At 35.1% G+C, this 18647-nt stretch overlaps 1 protein-coding gene across 1 annotated transcript in view; it reads left to right on the forward strand.

Annotated features, from left to right (window-relative positions):
• Window positions 1–14499, forward strand: part of LOC115302071 (olfactory receptor 4M1) — a 153304-nt gene extending 138805 nt beyond the window's left edge. Inside the window, exon 2 of the mRNA XM_029952069.1 lies at window positions 13532–14499. Within this exon, the coding sequence (XP_029807929.1) occupies window positions 13558–14499 (942 nt within the window). The 5' untranslated portion in view covers window positions 13532–13557. The remainder of the gene's footprint in view (window positions 1–13531) is intronic.
• The last annotated feature ends 4148 nt before the right edge of the window (window positions 14500–18647 follow it).

Below are 18647 nucleotides of genomic sequence, written 5' to 3' on the forward strand. Positions count from 1 at the left end.
TTGCAAAATCAGAGAATTAGTGGACACCTTAAATCATCTGTAACTTAATGATTTTTAAGGAATAATCCCTAGAATCAACTATCTTGTACTTTTCATTTAAGCAGGAATAATTTGATATTCTTTTATTTTCTGTGTTTAGTTGGGCGAAACTTAAAACATTTCTATGCTGTTAAGGTTTATCCTTTCTCACTTGTAGAGTAGGAGAGTAAACACTCTGACTCAGTATCTCTTTAACTGCTTTAGATTCCTTCAATTCAAATTAAGGTTTCTTAAGCTATAATTGATGATATAGAATAATGTTATGAGATTTGAAAGATCTCTGAGGAATCTGAGCATTTCTCTTAAAAACAGAAGTGTAACTTCCCAGAAACTGCCTCCTTGTCTCCCACTCTCCCTCCCCACTCTCCCCCCCTCCTCCTTTCCTTCCTTCCTTCTTTTTTTCCTTTCCTAGTCTTTCCCCACAAATATCACATAATCTAGTAGGTGAAATGGATTCATAAAGAGATAATGATAATACAACATAAACATACAGAAAATGCATACCTAGAAATATACACTGCATACAATTAAGAGGTAAATTCATAAACTGCCTAAAGGACGTTTCTGTACAGGGTGGAAAAGGGTACATTTTACATACTTTGTGTGGAGCAATGTTTTAAAGATCCTGTTAGAAAATTTGAATACTCTCTATCATCCTAGTAGCCTATTATTTATACTAAAACCTGTCCTACTTTATTATTTCAATACATAAAATAGATTAAAGCAACTAAAATGAATTGACATTTGAACTATTGAAATGACTGAGTCAAGGAGATGTATTATAAATTTTGGTTAAATGTATTTTCAGTTTTTGAAAAGTACAGAATAGATTCTTTTTTGTTGTAAAGGTCAGAAAATAACTGGATGGTCTCAGTGTTTCAGAAGAGCCAATTTTATTCTGAGGAACTTTTTAGATCTTGTTTGATGACTCAGATCTTTCAAGGATTCTGCTCTGATTATTTTCATCCAACATCTATTTTCTGTGTGCCTTATGCACAGCTCCATATAGTTTACAAAATGGTATCAGTTTTTCCCAGTTTTTATTCCCTTATTGGATTTTACCTCATTTCTGCAACTTATTAACAATATAAATAACGTATCTTACCTTTTGTCTGCTCCTTATGTATGGTATAGAGCTGAATGCAAATACCTATCTGTGACAGAGTCTGCCTGTTGTTACCCCAGTATCCATTGATCCTTTTTCCCCTTAGTAACAGAGACTTGATGTTATTTATGGTGACCTCATTTTAAAATATTAAAATACCACCACTAATGTTTTGTTGCATTTCCCTATAGTTATTTTTCATATTACCTTTCCTCTGTAAAAAAAGGATCATTCTATCCTTTTAACTAGTACTTATTTAAAAAAATAATAAATACACTGAACTTATATTTAAAATTGTGGGCTACATTAGTTTTCCTTTTTCCTACTAAGATCTAAATAAAATAACAATAACACTAAAAGAAATAAGTTTCGACTCACAAATAGGACAGAAGTTGGATGCAGACAAAAGATTTCAGCAGATGTTTGGTAGAGAGAAGACAAAGGTGGGGCAACTGATATGGCAGAGTAGAGAAGGCTAATGTGAAAGTAGCAACTGAGAGGAATACCGAGGAGAAATAGACAGATTTGCCTCCCTGAATCCCTGACATGTTTGAGATGCCAGGGCACTGGGTAGGGATGATGGTGGGGTTCAGGGCTAGTAGTAGGAAGATTAAGAGAAAGGAATGGTTCAGTCTCCCACCTTTTCTTTTCACCCCTCACTCCCAGATGCTCACATATGCATACCCTTCACAAACAGAATGTTGACATATTTGCACTAAGAAATTAAACTATATTAGAGAAAAGTCCTTCATGTTCTTCCTTTGGAGATCACAAATGGAATGAATGCCTGTCTATTAGAATCCTGATCCGAAGCCTACCAGTCAGTAAGCTCTGCTCTACTGATCTCTGCTTTTGGTCAAAGTTTTGGTGGCTAATTTTTTAATGTACATAAATAAGGTAGTTGAAGTAAAAAGTGAGCCTTTAGGAAGGCCAAAGGGAATTTGGTAGAATCAGAGATAGCACGAAAAAAAATTGCTTTAAAAACCACTAATAACTTTTTTTTAATGTTTCTTTATTGATTTTGAGAGACAGTGCATGTGAGCAGGGGAAGGGCACAGGCAGGAGGATAGAGCGTCCCAAGCAGGGTCTGCACTGTTAGCACAGAGAACCAGCTTGGGACACGATCTCACAAACTATGAGATGATGACCTGAGCCAAAACCAAGAGTTGGACATTTAACCAACTGAGCCACCCAGGCGCCCCCAAACACTGAATATTAAGAATCACGTCAAGAGTTAAAACATTCAACTCATATTTGTTTCAGGAGAACAGAGAAGACAGAGGGGAGGAATTTGAAAGAAACAATGAAAGGAAAACTCATAGGAAGGTTTAAGTTTCCAGATACAAACAATGTACTGAGTGCCCACCCTAGTGATAGGAAAACAGTAACTAAGGCACATTATTATGAAATTTTATTGCCTTAGAGATTGAGAAGATTATAAATTTATTGAGAGAGACAGGAAAAAATACAGGGCATAAAAAAGTATGCAAACTCCAAAAGGCATTAGAGTATTCAGTAACAACACCGATCTCTTCAGTAGAGGGCAAAAGTAACTAATATTGATTTTCAGGCTAGAATTCTATATAGAACAAAGCCATCAATCAGGTGTGAACATAGAATAAAACATTTTCAGTCATGCAAAGATTTATAAAATTTATTCAATAAGTACACTTCCTTTGAAAGTATGGGGAGATATGTCCCAGCAAAAACAACAAAGAAGAAATAGGCTCAAGAAATAAGTCAGGCAGAGAAGGATAGATACCATATGTTTACACTCATATGTCTAATGGGAGAAAACTAATGGAGGACCATGGGGAGGGGAAGGGAAAGAGAACTGGGGGAAGAGAGAAACACAAAACCTGAGAGACTATTGAATACTGAAAATGAACGGAGGGTTGAAGGGGGAGGGAGGGGGAAAAGAGGTGGTGGTGATGGAGGAGGGCACTTGTGGGGAAGAGCACTGGGTGTTATATGGAAACCAATTTGACAATAAACTATAAAAAAAAAAAAAGAAATCAATGCAGGGGTGGCCAAAACCACTTTTAGATGAGAGCTGTGCATCAGGCATAGAGGGCAATAGAAATCGAAGAAAGCAGAAGGATAGAAGCCCCAGGAAGAGAGGTTTTGGAAAACAGAGTGGGAATTTATATTATCTAAGATGATGAGGGAACATTTTAATTATAAAGGTATAGGCAATAGGATGGAACAATTTGATGGGCTTAAGGACACATTTATAGAAAATTGTATCATTTAGGACCCTATCAGAAAGCTGATGACACACTCAAGATAGGTTAATTCACAAAGAGAAATTCACAAACGGACTGTCTATAAAATTGTAGATATGGAGGAGTCACATGGGACAGCACCATAACTAGGGGGTGGAAGCAGTAGAGCTGTTAACATCTTTGTACCTTACGGGAATTGCAGAGCGTAGATATGGAAACTCCCTAACTCCAAATTCCATAACTGGAAGCCTGTATCTCCCAATCCCTTTAACTTCCCCAAAACTTGCTTCTTTCTGGCAACCAATTAGTTTTTTCCCTGTAATTATGGATCTGTTTCTCTTAGTTTTTATATTCCACATGTAAGTAAAATCATATGGTATTTGTCTTTCCTTATCTGACTTATTTCACTTAGCATAATATGCTCTAAATCCATCCATGCTGTTACAAATGGCAAGATCTTCATTCTTTTTTTTTTATGGCTGAATAGTATTCTATTGTAGCTATATACTACATTTTTTTAATCCATTCATCTATCTGTGGACACTTGGGTTGCTTCCATATCTTAGCTATTGTAAATAATACTGCAATAAACATATGAGTGCATATATCTTTTTGATATCCAGTATCAGATATCGAGTATCAGAATTACTGGATCATATGGTATTTCTATATTTAATTTTTTGTTATGTCCATGCTGTTTTCCATAGTGACTACACCAATCTACATTCCCACCAACAGTGCACAAAGTTTGTTTTTTCTCCGTATCCTTATCAATACTTGCTATTTCTCATCTTTTTGATTTTAGCCACTCTGTCAGGTATAAGGTCATGTCTCATTGTGGCTTTGATTTTTCACTTCCCTGATGGTTGGTGATGTTCAGCATCTCTTCTTCATGTATCTGTTGGGCAGTTGTCATCTTTGGAAAAGCATCTATTCAGATCCTATGCCCATTTTTCAAATTCAGTTATTTGTTGTTATTATTATTTTTTGATGTTGAATTGTATAAGTTCTTTATATATTTTTGATATTAACTCCTTATTGGATATATCATTTGCAGATATCTTCTCCCCTTCAGTAGGTTGCCTTTTTTCTCAGTTGGATATTTCCTTTGCTGCATAGAAACTTTTAATTTTGATGTAGTCCTAATAGTTTATTTTCGCTTTTGTTTCTCTTGCCTGAGGAGACATATCTAGAAAAATGTTGCTATGGCTGATGTCAAAGAAATTACTGCCTATGTTCTCTTCAGGAGTTTTATAGTTTCAGGTGTCACATTTAGGTTTTAACCCATATTGAGTTTATTTTAATGTATAAGAAAGTGGTCCAGTTTCATTCTTGTGCATATACCTGTCCAGTCTTCCCAGCACCATTTGTTGAAGAGACATTCTTTTCCTCAGTGTACGTTCTTGCCTCCTTTGTCATAGATTAATTGACCATATAAATGTGAGTTTATCTCTGGGCTCTCTATCTTGTATCATTGATCTATGTGTCTACTTTTGTGCCAGTACCATACTCTTTTGATTATTATCATTTTGTAATACATATTTATTTATTTATTTATTTATTTATTCAATGTTTATTTATTTATTTTTAATAGTGTATTGTCAAATTGGTTTTCATATAACACCCAAAATACCAACAGGATTTTTCACAGAACTAGAAAAAAATAATCCTAAGATATGTATGGAACCAAAAAAGATCCTGAATAGCCAAATAAATCCTGAGAAAGGAAAACAAAGCTAGAGATATCACAATGCCATATTTAAATATGTACTACATATGGTATCTGTCCTTCTCCGCCTGTATGTTGTGGCATTGTGATACCTCTAGCTTTGTTTTTCTTTCTCAGGATTTATTTGGCTATTCAGGATCTTTTTTGGTTCCATACATATCTTAGGATTATTTTTTTCTAGTTCTGTGAAAAATCCTGTTGGTATTTTGTTAGGGATTACATTGAATCTGTGGATTTCTTTGGATAGTAAGGCTATTTTAACATTAATTCTTCCAATCCATGAATATAGAATATCTTTCCATTTGTGATGTCTTCAATTTCTTTGATCAGTGTTTTATAATTTTCAGAGTATTGTTCTTCAACTTATTTGGTTAAGTTTGTTTCTAGATATTTTATTCTTTTGGACATGATTGTAAATTGTAATTTTTAAATTTCTCTTTCTGCTATTTGTTATTAGTGTACATAAATGCAACCAATTTCTGTGTATTAAATTTGTATCCTGCAACTTTATTAAAGGAACTCAGTCATCCTCACTTTACAGAGAGTATAATAGAAAGATAATTTTAGGAGGAAAAAATATCTGAAAGATAAGAGATGGAGATCAAGCTGATAGAATAAATTTGAAATAGAACCTAAAATTCTGTCTGTCTGTCTATTTATCTATCTATCATGTATCTATCATCTACCTCACCTACCTAAAGTTTTCAGAGAACATTTCTAGGTGAGAGGTACAGACAAGAGTGTGTAGATTGATAGATGGACAATCAATTGTAGGTTGATTTAAGGAAATAGAGACAGTTCCTCTCTTGTTCATCATTATATATGCTTGGTGCCTACTGCAGTAACTGACATATAATAGCTAAGCACTTGAAGCTTGAAGTGAAGCTTGAAGACATTGAATAAAAGTTAGAAATTTTAAGGAGTTATTACCTAAGATTTCTATTGCAAATATCAGTAAACTGTTTAAGAAATTCAGGTAGTATTATATTTTGATAGATCTCCATTTCCTAAGGAACCAATATCTCTAAATGAATAGAAATGTACATATACCATATCATAACACTTTTTAGTTCTAACCTAGGGAAATGATCCATTTTCCTTACTTGTTCTGGAAAATTCAGATATTGTGTTTCTATATTCCTTGGATGAAGCACACAGCAACTTTTAAATTATTTCCTTAGTGTTTTTATTCCTAACTGGCTAGCTGGGCCTCCAGAGAATTGCTTTTCTTAGTCACAATCCATGATGCTAGTTAGCTCATTGTTACATCAGTGAAGGAATTGATATATACCAAAATATAGAAGCAAAGTTTTCTGTTCTGGATGAGGGAAGAGACACCTTTACCCTCTCTATAGTCCTTGACTACACCAAGACTGTCACTAGCAACTGGTAGGTGAAATAATGGTGTTATGATATTTACATAAACCACTCTATTTTTTGAAACTATGAGGTAGATATAATAGGAATAACTATGTAAAATAGCCAAAGAATAGTGGTAAGAAGCAGAACCTTCTAGTAAGGAAAGGTGTTAGGGAAACATGGTGATCATACAGAGCTGGCCTTAACCATGGTGGACAAACTATTTCTTCTTTTGTTTCATGTCCACAGGTAAGGCATTTTTAAACCCAAGTCTGAACTGGACATTTAGAAGATGACTTGGTCATCTCATATTTACAGGTGAGACATTCTTAAATAGTTTCAATCAGAAAAGGTTGTTCTGACTTATGGGTCTTCAGCGAGGGCCAAATCATGAAAATAACCTTCCAAAATTTTGAATCCTGTCACTCCTGAAGCAGTCAGGAAAAGCTTCTTTTATGATGGGTCTTCAGGATTATCTCTGTGAAGATTCAGGAGATGGGGCCTGACATGTTTCATTTTGAGGGGACTGGAGTTGGTAATCATGACAACTCTGGAAGTGAATAAAAAAAACCTTAAAAGCAAGCTTTCATTTGAAATTAATATGGGTATAATAAATATCTTAAAAAGAGGACTCCAGGAAACAAAATCAGGATTCATGAAGCAGAGTAAGTAAATACCAAATGATTAATAAAACATTTAGATTTAGAAGTATTTGACATCTTTCTTCTATAAAGTCATCTACTGCGTATTCACTTATAAATTCATTCATTCAATAAACATATCTTAATGACTGTAGTGTGGCAGAAGCTAACTTAGGCACTAGATAGATATATAAATAAGACATTCTTCATGTCCTCAAGGGGCTCAGGGTTTCAGTTACATTTTGGCCAAAATATAAACTGAAAAACTACATGCACTGAGTAAAGATTTTTTTTGGAGACATGAACAGAGTATTACTATGGGAGCCCAGATTTCTCTGGTATTTGTTGGAAATTATTCATACATAATTTCAGGCACTTTGAAAACAAGGCCTTCTGAGACGAGTCAGAGGACTTAATAATAGAGATTTATCAACAGTCACAAAGGATTATAGTCTGGGGAAAACAGGAGAAAATAGTGTTGAGAGGTCAGATGTTACTGACCTCTTCTCTAAGCTGTTTCTCAAATTTAGTCTTCTGGATCCAAGGAGAGTAGTTGGGGATAGAGAAATACAAACAGACCTTAAAGGGCAATATTTTGGAAATTATATGTGAGAATAATAGTTTCTTTATTGTACTTGACTCTTTGCAAAGGGAATATAAACATCATCATTATCATAATAATGACAATAATAGTAACTTAAGTATGAACTATATTTTTCTGAGGTATTTTTCTGAGCTTTACATGCATTAGCTCATTAATTCCTGCAATAAAAACTATGACGTTGGTATTATTACTATCTCCATTGCACTTATGGACACATTAAGGAAGAGAAGTGAGTTGCTCAAGATCACATAGCTAGTAACTGGTCAGCTACGATTAGAATCAAGCCACTTATACTACATATCTATTTTAAGAGAAATGAACAAGTAGTAAATGATCCTCTCATATTAAAATAAGCCCTTCTCACATCTTAATGCTTTCTTCTTGTCCAGTTATTATCTAGAAAATCTAGATAATTAATACATTTTGGTATTCTTTGCTATTGGTTTATTTGTTAAACTCAAGATCCCTGGTCTCCACAAACCCCTGTATGTGGTGAAGATGTTTTTGTATACTACCTCCTCCCTATCTTCCTTAGTAAGATAAGTAAGCTCGATGTCTTAGGAATAGGGAAAATGAATTTAAGTTATCTCTTTTATGTGTTGTGTATATTTACAGGGGTGGTTAAATCAATGTCCTGCCACATTGTCACACAAATTCTTAATTTTATCTTCATAGAATCATAGAATTATACACCTAGGTTATTCACTAAAATTCAAGTTGCTTTCATGTTGCTAGGAAGTAATTTCTGTAGAGGGAAGTTGAATGACCTTCTTTTTTATATTTTTTAAATTTTTTCTGAAAACAAAACAAACAATTTTTTTATTATTGACAATTTGATGGAATATTTTTGAGGTCGTTTCTGAAGTTTATTAAAGTCATAGATAAATTATCATGCTACAAAAAGTATAGAAGTTCTTATACTGTAAATATAAATATTCTACTAACCCATCCAATGGAGGATCATGGGGAGGGGAAGGGAGAAAGAGACTATTGAATATTGAATGACCTTCTTAAGGTCACACAGATTTCAGTGACTAAGCTGTCATGGGAATCCAAGTGTCTTAATTCTTATTCAGAACTCTTTACAGATGTCTTTTAAATTGGAGTATGCATCATATAAGTATCCTACACTTTGTAAAATTCAATTCTTTGTAAATATTTTGGATAAATTAAAGACGTGTGTAATAGATATGTCTGTATGTGTGTGTAACATATGGGATGGGTCATAAAGACAAAACAAAATATTTCAAATAATAACATTGTTTTTGTGACTCCTTATCCTACTATTCTAAAAATATCTTTTTTGGAATGATTTGCTTTAAGATGAATCTTACTGAGGTAGAGTACTCCTTAAAACTAAACTGCACTCATCTATATTCTAAAAATCTAGTACCTTTCTACTGTGCTTGCCTATCGCCTCCCTTCCTCACTTGACCTTAGTCCCTATTTCTCAGGATTTCTTTTGCTCTGTCCCCTAGCCCAGTAAGGCTAAAGCTTTCCTACATAGCCTTCACCATAGTCCCATGATCTTTGAAAGGTTTGAAAGGCTAAAGTACTTTTCTCTGAAGAAGAATTTTCAATAAATCACCACTTGAATCTATTTATGAACATTTTTATTTATTTTATAAAGCTATTTTGCTTTTTCATCTAAATGAATACTCACTGGTAACAATGTGATCCAAAAAGATGGACTCTTTTCATCCTCAGAAGACATGCAGGACTAAAAACTTCCTCTTTCTTTTACAGCTTTTGTCTACTTACTCAATACAGCACTTACTTTTCTTCCATTTTTCTCCAGCCTCTCAGTTTCAGCTTACTCCTTCTACCTGATGTTATTAAAGCAGAGTCTGACAGCACTTCTTACAGTTGTGAGCTTTTGGTTTTTGGGAGTGGCTAGGATGAGTGACTTTTACTCTGGGAAACACTGGATTCTTCATTCACATCTTCATCTAAGGAAAGAGAATCAACAATGGTCATAGATGATAGATAATATTTTTAAAATGCCTCTTGTATAAAGGTAACTGCATATCTCTTGAGCTGTTTCATCTTTTACTATTTCAGGATCTATGTGATAGACTCCCTAATTCCTCAAGATCTCTATTTGCAAGATATCTATTCTCTGTGTGATTACTGAGAGCTTGGCTAGATACATGGATACACACTGCATTGTTGGTAAGGAAGAAGTTCTGTACAGATTCTTAGTTTTCCCCTAAGCATTTGTTCCCTTAAGGAGAGTTCACAGTTCATTCGCCTGTAGGGAGAGCCTCTGTACTTCTAGGTATCTCCATAGTCATCCTCTAGATACTATATCCCTGCAGAATAAGCACAGAATGGGAATTCACCAGATATTGTTAAAAGAGAAGCAGGCTTTTTTAGAATCCACATATAAGTGAGGTCATGCAGTATTTCTTTGTCTGGTTTATTTCACCCAGCACATCCTCCAGGTTCATCCATGTTGTTGTAAATATTAGGATCTCTTTTTTTTTTTAAAGATGGAATTATATATATTATTATATCACAATTTCTTTTTTTTTTAAATTTTTAATGTTTATTATTCTGAGAGAGAGAGAGACAGAGCATGAGCATGGGAGGGGCAGAGAGAGGAAGAAACACAGAATCTGAAGCAGGCTCCAGGCTCTGAGCTGTTAGCATAGAGCTCAACACAGGGCGTGAACTCCAAACCACCAGATCATGACCTGAGCTGAAGTCAGTTGCTTAAGTGACTTAGCCAACCATGCAATCCCTTATATCACAATTTCTTTAGCCATGTGAGAGTAGAATGGTTGTTACCAGGGACAGAGAGGTGGGGGAAAATAGAGAGATGTTGGTCAAAAACAAAGCTGTAGTTATGTAGGATGAATGATAAGTCTAGAGATCTCATGTACAGAATGATGACTGTCATTAATAATACTGTATTGAGTACTGAAAATTTCCTAAGAGAGTAATTTTCAGGTGTTTTTGTCACTGGAAAAAAATGGTAACTGTGTGAAGAGATTATATCAATTAACTTGATAGTACTCATTTCACTATGAATATGTATGTCAAATTGCCATGTTGTACACGGCAATGACAAGAGAACGAAAGGAGGAGAGGGCTTGTTTCAAGAAACTTAGGAGGCATAGGTGTAAGCAGGATGAAGTAAAACCCACTTGACCAAGCAACACAGCTGCTCTAAGAATAAGTAGTGGCTTAGAATAGCAATTTCCTAAATGGCAGCCTAGGAAGGAAATGCCCTATGTCAGGCTCCATAGGTGGCTTAGCTTCCTTCAGAATTTCCACAGACATGATTCCTTGTTCCAGGCTTTATTGGCACAACCCAAGCTTTTCTTAGAGTGTGGACAGAGCATTCTTAAATCTTTATGTCAGATTCACTCAAAATTTATTAAAAACCTGAATGTTATGGATGAACCTCATTTTTGACAAAGAGATATAAAGATATATTTTTTAATAGTTTGCCATTATGGTGCTCAAGTTCCAATTGACTTTGGTAGTAGGACAATAACAACACACAATTCAACATTAAATCCTGCCATTGGCATCTCCTAAGTATTTTCTAAAAAAAACACTAAATTTCTCTTAATGGCTGTTGCTTTATCTGTAGTTTAAGTCACACTTAATCCTACTTCAATTTATTTGCAAAGCAGTGTTTTTCTAAATCACAAGTCTTGTTAAGTTATTCTCTAGATTTTGTTCTAAAATATTTTGGAAGCTGTTAAAATATAATTTTGTTTTTATAGATCATAATACTTGGTCTTTTGGCTCTCTCTAGTTGCAGGTCTTCTATAGTTCCTAGAAACTCTTCCCTATCACAAGGCCTTTGTATTTGTTCTTCCTTATTCCTAAAATGCTTTTCTTCTGCTTTCAAAGTTAGTAGAAATGTCACTAGTTCAAAGATGCTTTTCTAAAAAAGCCATCACCATCACCACCATGTGCCACTCCCATTTATTTTCTATCATAGTCCCCTTTTTACTTCTCTCTTGTCTCCTATCAATAGTGGTAATTATTTGTTTTGATTATATAGTTCATTCATTTACTTATTGCTTGTTTACTAATTTGTTATCTGTCTATATTCTAAAATGGAAGTTCAGTGAGGCAGAAACCAAATTTTCTTGTTCATTATTATATTCTCAGCAGTTAGCACATAGTAGATATTCCCTAAATAGCTGTTGAATGAATAAATGAGTAATTTATAGAAGTAACACAGAAACTATATGTTTTAGGTTAGAGCTTTCAACATCATGGGTAAAGTTTTATGGAGGTTATCAGGCACCCTCTCCAGGTAAATACAGTAAAACCATTGCTTTCTGGATTCCTAGGAAATATGTTATTCTGGATAATCATGCTTTTAAGAAAGTTGAGGATTGAAAATTGGCAGCATTATCTTTCTTTTGATTAAAAATTTTCCAAACTGAATTTTAAATTTCACTATCTTACTAAACATGATTAATTAACTCAATAAGGCCTACCCACCCTAGGCTATTCATGAGTGTGGGTATATTTACCCTTTTGCTAAAAAGTTCCACAATGCTGAGCTTTCTGAGTGTTTTTGTTTTCTGCCTTTTGTGTCAGATTGCTGGCAAATACTGGTCTTTTCTTGATGTGTTTACTTGTAGTGAACCATCCCTTCTTTATGAATGCTTTTGTAACATATTAGATCTGAAAGTCATATGTCTATGGTCATTAAATTTATGCACAAATTGAGTATGTAGCTTCCAAGGAAGAGACACTGGGTTACTTCAGTCAATAGTTTACACAAGTTTTAGTGTCTAGATGCTGTTTCATCTCTTTGGTTTCATAGAATCTTAACTCTGTTTTTCTATGCTTACCTCTTGAGGAGAGGCAATATTATAAAACAGCACATCAGTTGAACAGAAGCAACTCTTTGGTATTGGGTGTTGGTTCTAAGAAATACTTACTTTGATGCACAATTTTTATATTACTTAAAATAGGAAGCATATTTGGTAAAGTGAATGATTATCTTATTTTTATTTGATGGGTTTTGTTTTATCTAATAGTAGTAGGTTCAAGACTAGGCCTTGAGCAAAATTTTAGCAATAATCTTATTCCCACTGTCATCTTGAAGTGACAGAATGGGTCAGCTTGGGTAGCAACCAAACCCATTTATTATATCACTATCTTCTTCCTATCTTCCTGGGGCAGTGGATAAAATACATGGTCAGTGCAGTAATGATATTCGATCATAGACCAGAGAATTATCATCTGTGGCCATGCATTGTGGTATATTGTGGCTGCTTACCTATTACCAAGGATTAAGCTGTATAGGCTTTGGTTAAGGGAGAAATGTCCATTCACTACACATGAAGTCCCGAGATCTTTTTGAAGGATTAAAAATAAAATACTGCCAGAACAGTGTACCTGATATTAGAGAAGTAAGTTTCCAAGTTGGCTAGATTTCTCAACAACAACAAACAAATTTAGAAATAACATCTGCTTTTCTTATTAACAGTCTACAATTTGGCTGATCTCATAAGTAGCTGCACATATTTCTTACAAAGATAGATATATGGGGAAAGAATTAGTGTACTGCTGAGTTTCATAAAGAAATAGAAATTAATAATTTCTATTTAAATTATTTTGGGGCTTTGGTTTCTGAGATGTGGCATGCTTCATATGGTTTCAGTGTTTCTAATTTTCAGGTCCTCACTTACTTTTTCCCAATTTTGGCTTATCAACCATCAAATGGGATAATCAAATACATCCTAATACAGTCTCTTAATGATAGAGGCCAATCTGATGATTTCAAAAGCAGTAAAATAAATCTAGTTAAATGCCGTTTGGAGTAATTGTAATTTCTTTATTTTTTTACAGCCATATTATTTTTAAAAAGTGAAGAAATGGAATCTGCAAATTACACCAAAGTGACAGAATTTGTTCTCACTGGCCTATCCCAGACTCGAGAGGTACAACTAGTCCTATTTGTTATATTTCTATCCTTCTATTTGTTCATCCTTCCAGGAAATATTCTTATTATTTGCACCATCAGGCTTGACCCTCAGTTGACCTCACCCATGTATTTCCTGTTGGCTAATCTGGCCTTCCTTGACATTTGGTACTCCTCCATCACAGCCCCTAAGATGCTTGTCGACTTCTTTGTGGAAAGGAAGAGAATTTCCTTTGGTGGTTGTATTGCACAGCTCTTTTTCTTGCACTTTGTTGGAGCCTCAGAGATGTTTCTTCTTACAGTAATGGCCTTTGACCGCTATGCTGCTATCTGCCGTCCTCTCCACTATGCTACTATCATGAATCGACGTCTTTGCAGTATCCTGGTGGCTCTCTCCTGGTTGGGGGGCTTTATTCATTCTATAATACAAGTGGCTCTCATTGTTCGACTTCCCTTCTGTGGACCCAATGAGTTAGACAGTTACTTCTGTGACATCACGCAAGTTGTCCGGATTGCCTGTGCCAACACCTTCCCAGAGGAATTAGTGATGATTTTTAGCAGTGGTCTGATCTCTGTGGTATGTTTCATTGCTCTCTTAATGTCCTATGCCTTCCTCCTGGCCATGCTTAAGAAACATTCAGGCTCAGGTGAGAGTACCAGCCGGGCCATGTCCACCTGCTATTCCCACATCACCATTGTGGTGTTTATGTTTGGACCATCCATCTATATTTATGCTCGCCCATTTGACTCCTTTTCCCTAGATAAAGTGGTGTCTGTGTTCCATACTGTGATATTCCCTTTACTTAATCCCATTATCTATACCCTGAGGAATAAGGAAGTAAAGACAGCCATGAGGAAGTTGGTCAACAGATACATTTTATGTAAAGAGAAGTGAAAGATAAGTGGCATAGTCCATAATCTTTCTGAAGGTCATTTCCTAAAGTAGAAAGCATTTGCACCAGGAGTAATACTGCTTTTCATCTGAGTTTTTAAATTCCTACCAGATTTTCCCCTCTATTCGCTGAAAGAACAAAAAATTAAGATGGAAATGGTTTTACTCATACCCTCTGGGAAACTTAAAGCAAATCGCCATTTGAAGTTAAGATATAATGATGGTCTGCTAAACACATATTTTTATTAATTGTTTATTGAATGAGTATTCTGGAGAAACTTTGACTGTGGGAAGAATGCATGTTGAGAAATAATAAAATAAATAAGACCTGGGAGGCATGTCCTCTTTGAATATGAAGAAGTGGCTAGCATATGAATGTGAGTAGCTTCAAGTGACCAAATTAAATATTGTTGCCATGGTTCAGTCTTAGCCCATTGGGGTGGGATTTGGTCATCCACCCTCCTAGGACTGGAAAAATAGATTATTCTGTTCTTTTCCTATTCCAAGAATTCATGATGGAAACTGAGGATTCACTTACACAAGCTGTTTTAACTCATATTTCAGGTAGCAGCCACTCAACAGTATTGGTGACAGAACTCAAGATTTTGTCACATCCTACAAGCAACTTTTATAAATTCATAGCAGAGTTTGGTTACTATGTGAGATCTAAGACACCCTCTCTTTCCAGAGGAAGTCTTTAGCCAAGTAGTGATTTGTATAGCTAGTGTCTACTTACATCTACTTTAATAGCCAGTGTGAAAGGAGACTTAGAGGAAAGGGATTCTAGGCTGACTAGAATTGACAGACATCTAGCTGTGTTATTTTTAAAAGATTATTATTTGCTTTGACATTTTTGTGTTTTCTGTATTTGCTAATTCTGCTTCTCATCTTAAAATTAGTTTAGTGGGTGCTGGTTAATTCAGAGTTCTTTCCCATTAAACCATTTTTTAGCACCTATGGAAGAGATCTAGATGTATTAGTTTTCATAATATTTTAGTGATTTATTTATGAGATCAATTTACTATCCCCTGACACTAAGAACCCAATTTATGTGTTTCAGAATATAAAAGGTAGATTATAATATTTGAGTTCATGTAAATGTATTTACTTAAATTAACTTTCCAATTTCAAAACTATGGTTATAGCCATAAAAGAACATTTTATGGGGCACCTGGTTGGCTCAGTTGGTCAAGCCTCTGACTTTGGCTTAGGTCATGATTTCATGGTTCATGAGTTTGAGCCCTGTGTTGGGCTCTGTGCTGACGGCTTAGTGCCTGGAAGCTGCTTCAGATTCTGTGTCTCCCTCTCTCTCTACCCCTCCCATGTTCATGCTCTCTCTGTGTCTCTCAGTAATAAACAAACATTAAAAAAAGAGTATTTTCTGTGCTATGGAGCCTTAGTATTATATTTTCTTTGATCACAGTATATGGTTAGATTCAGGAATGAAAGTATATAAATGATGAAAATGATGAAAATCTCAGGTACACAAGATCGAATAATTCTTCAAATAGTTTATTCTTTGCTGTGGGAAATCTTCTCTATGATGACCCTCTTTCATTTTCAAAACTGCAGGACTTCTCTTCTAAGAACCCAAATATACTGGTTGAAGTTATGATTCCTGAATTTTGGGTTAACTTTTCATTACCTGGAAATTAATAAAATAGTAGACTTCTCTAATACTTTTACAACAGGGCATGAAGACACTATCTAACACACAAAATATATATTCATACACAATAAAAATAATTTGTTTCTAGATTTATATTTCCGTATTGTTATTTCTCTATATCTGAACCAGCAAGACTTGTATTCATTTTACTTCTTCTTCATTTATATAGGATTAATGTTTTGGGGGAAAAGACTACTTGACCCGGCTTGCAGGTCAGTCGATGCAGGTCCTGAAGAAGGGAGTGAGAATTGGGGGGCAGGGGGCACAGAAAATGGAGGCAAGACAAAATCTCTGATCAAGCCTCAGTTTATTGAGAAAATACTCACACCTTATAAAGGGATCAAGGCAGGAAGCAAGGCAGCTGACCTAGGTTTGTTGCTAAGAAACAGGGTCAAGTAAATAAGGAGAGACCAGAACTGAAACTGAAACTGCAAATTCAACATAGCGCCTAAGGGATCGGTAAGAATGCTCAGATTGGCAGACTGCAGTGCTGAGCGAGGGAGCGATTAACACTACTTCTGCCTTCAGGTGGCAGATCTTTGTTCTACTGGCTCTCCAGTCTGGCTGTCTCCAGTCCCTGAATCGGGAATAACACTTCCCTAGCCTGCAGACGGCTGATCTTTGTATTTCTGGCAGCTCCCCACAGGGAGTGACACTTCCTTGCCTAGGTGGCTGATCTTTGCAGCTCCCCACAACTACTGACTCAATATACTCTTCAACCACTGTTATACTCCTACTACTAAAGGATATTTGTTGAAAATGTTGAAGCTAGGACTAAGAAGAAAAGATATAACAGTGTAATGAAGATATTAACGGTATCTCAATATTAGTAAGAGGGACTTTACTGTCACAAATGGTAAAAAAACATCTCTATTATCCAAACAAAAATAAAGTTCTACTGTTTTTTAATTAATAGAATAGGTTAATTCAAAATTAAAAACGTATGAACATATAAGTAGAAAAATAAACATTACTGCAAAGTTTGTGAAGTTTCACCTACTCAGTTCAATTAGAAGCAGGCCAGTTCACCTGCCTGCATTGCTACAAAACATAAACTAACATTAAATGCATGTTAGGTAGAACCAAAGTCTTTGGACAAGTAAGTGTAAAGCTCAGATTTTATACCTAGCAAAACTGACATTTAATTGGAAAGGTTACAACTACCAACAGTTTTAAGCATTAAACAAAATTCTGGGAATGTGGATTTCAAGAACTTCTTGATGAAACTATCAGAATAAACTTCAGCCAGTCATGAAGATTGAGGAACTATGACAGAAGGATGGGTACTGAATATTAAATATATTAAACTTTATCTAACACTGAAACTAATGTGGCAATTTCCATGATCAAACAGTATGATATACCACATGCCTTATAATGCAGAAATGATAGAGCTGCCCTCCATTTCAATCTGGTGGTGCATTAGAGAGCTTTACTGAACCTGTCACTAAAAACAAAAACACATGTTGGATACACATTTTTTGAAATACTTTGATTAGCTAGTAAAAAAAAAAAAAGACAGTATAGAATATTGAGAATCTAGAAATCAAATGAAGTTGGGAACCCAGGGAAATTAAAGATGAATAAAAATCAGCTTTTATTGTGAAAACTTGTGCTCTGTTTTTTAGGCCAGAGTTTATGTGATAGGGACAGAGATGGACAGGAGACAAAGCCCAGGGCTCACACAAGGAAATATTCCATAACAAGATGAGATCTCAAAGGATGTATTCTCAGGGTAGTGACAAAACAGAATTAAAAAAAAATCATCACCCAAAAGGCTAAAAAGAGGAAAAAGAATTATGAACTATAAGTGGGGTCACATATTTAAAAATTTTTTTTTATTTATTATTGAGACAGAAACAGAGCATGAGTGGGGGAGGGGTAGAGAGACAGAGGGAGACACAGAATCTGAAGCAGGCTCCAGGCTCTGAGCTGTCAGCACAGAGCCTAACATGGGGCTCAAACCCGCGAACTGTGAGATCATGACCTGAGCTGAAGTCGGATGCCTAACTGACTGAGCCACTCAGGCACTGCATTAGTCACACATATTTTTTTGAGTTTGACTTTATACTATTGAGTAGGATGAATCACTGCTAGCTGATACTTTGGTTACAGTTTCTGGTTCCAGAGTTGTAATGCCTTCTGATAGAAGGAAATACAAATACCATATTGAGGATGCTGCCATTATTCTAGGACTTTTAAAGTATTCTACAGATAAGAAATAAGAGTTTACAGTCTGACATCAAAGAGCACACAAGAAAGCATGACTCTGTGAGTGAGAGCCAGAAGAACAACAGAAAGAAGACTCAGAAGCAGAAAAAAAACCCCTACAGAATATAAATTGAATATATGTAGTATATTTTAAAAAATACAAAAAGGGTTGGGAATATGAAAAAGGTCATTAAGAAGGAAAATTATATGAAACAGAGAACTTAGATTCAGTTTAAAAATTCCATAGATACCTGAATGCAAATTAGACACA

Source organism: Suricata suricatta, chromosome 9 (assembly GCF_006229205.1).
Source record: "Suricata suricatta isolate VVHF042 chromosome 9, meerkat_22Aug2017_6uvM2_HiC, whole genome shotgun sequence".
Classification (NCBI taxonomy): Eukaryota; Metazoa; Chordata; class Mammalia; order Carnivora; family Herpestidae; genus Suricata; species Suricata suricatta.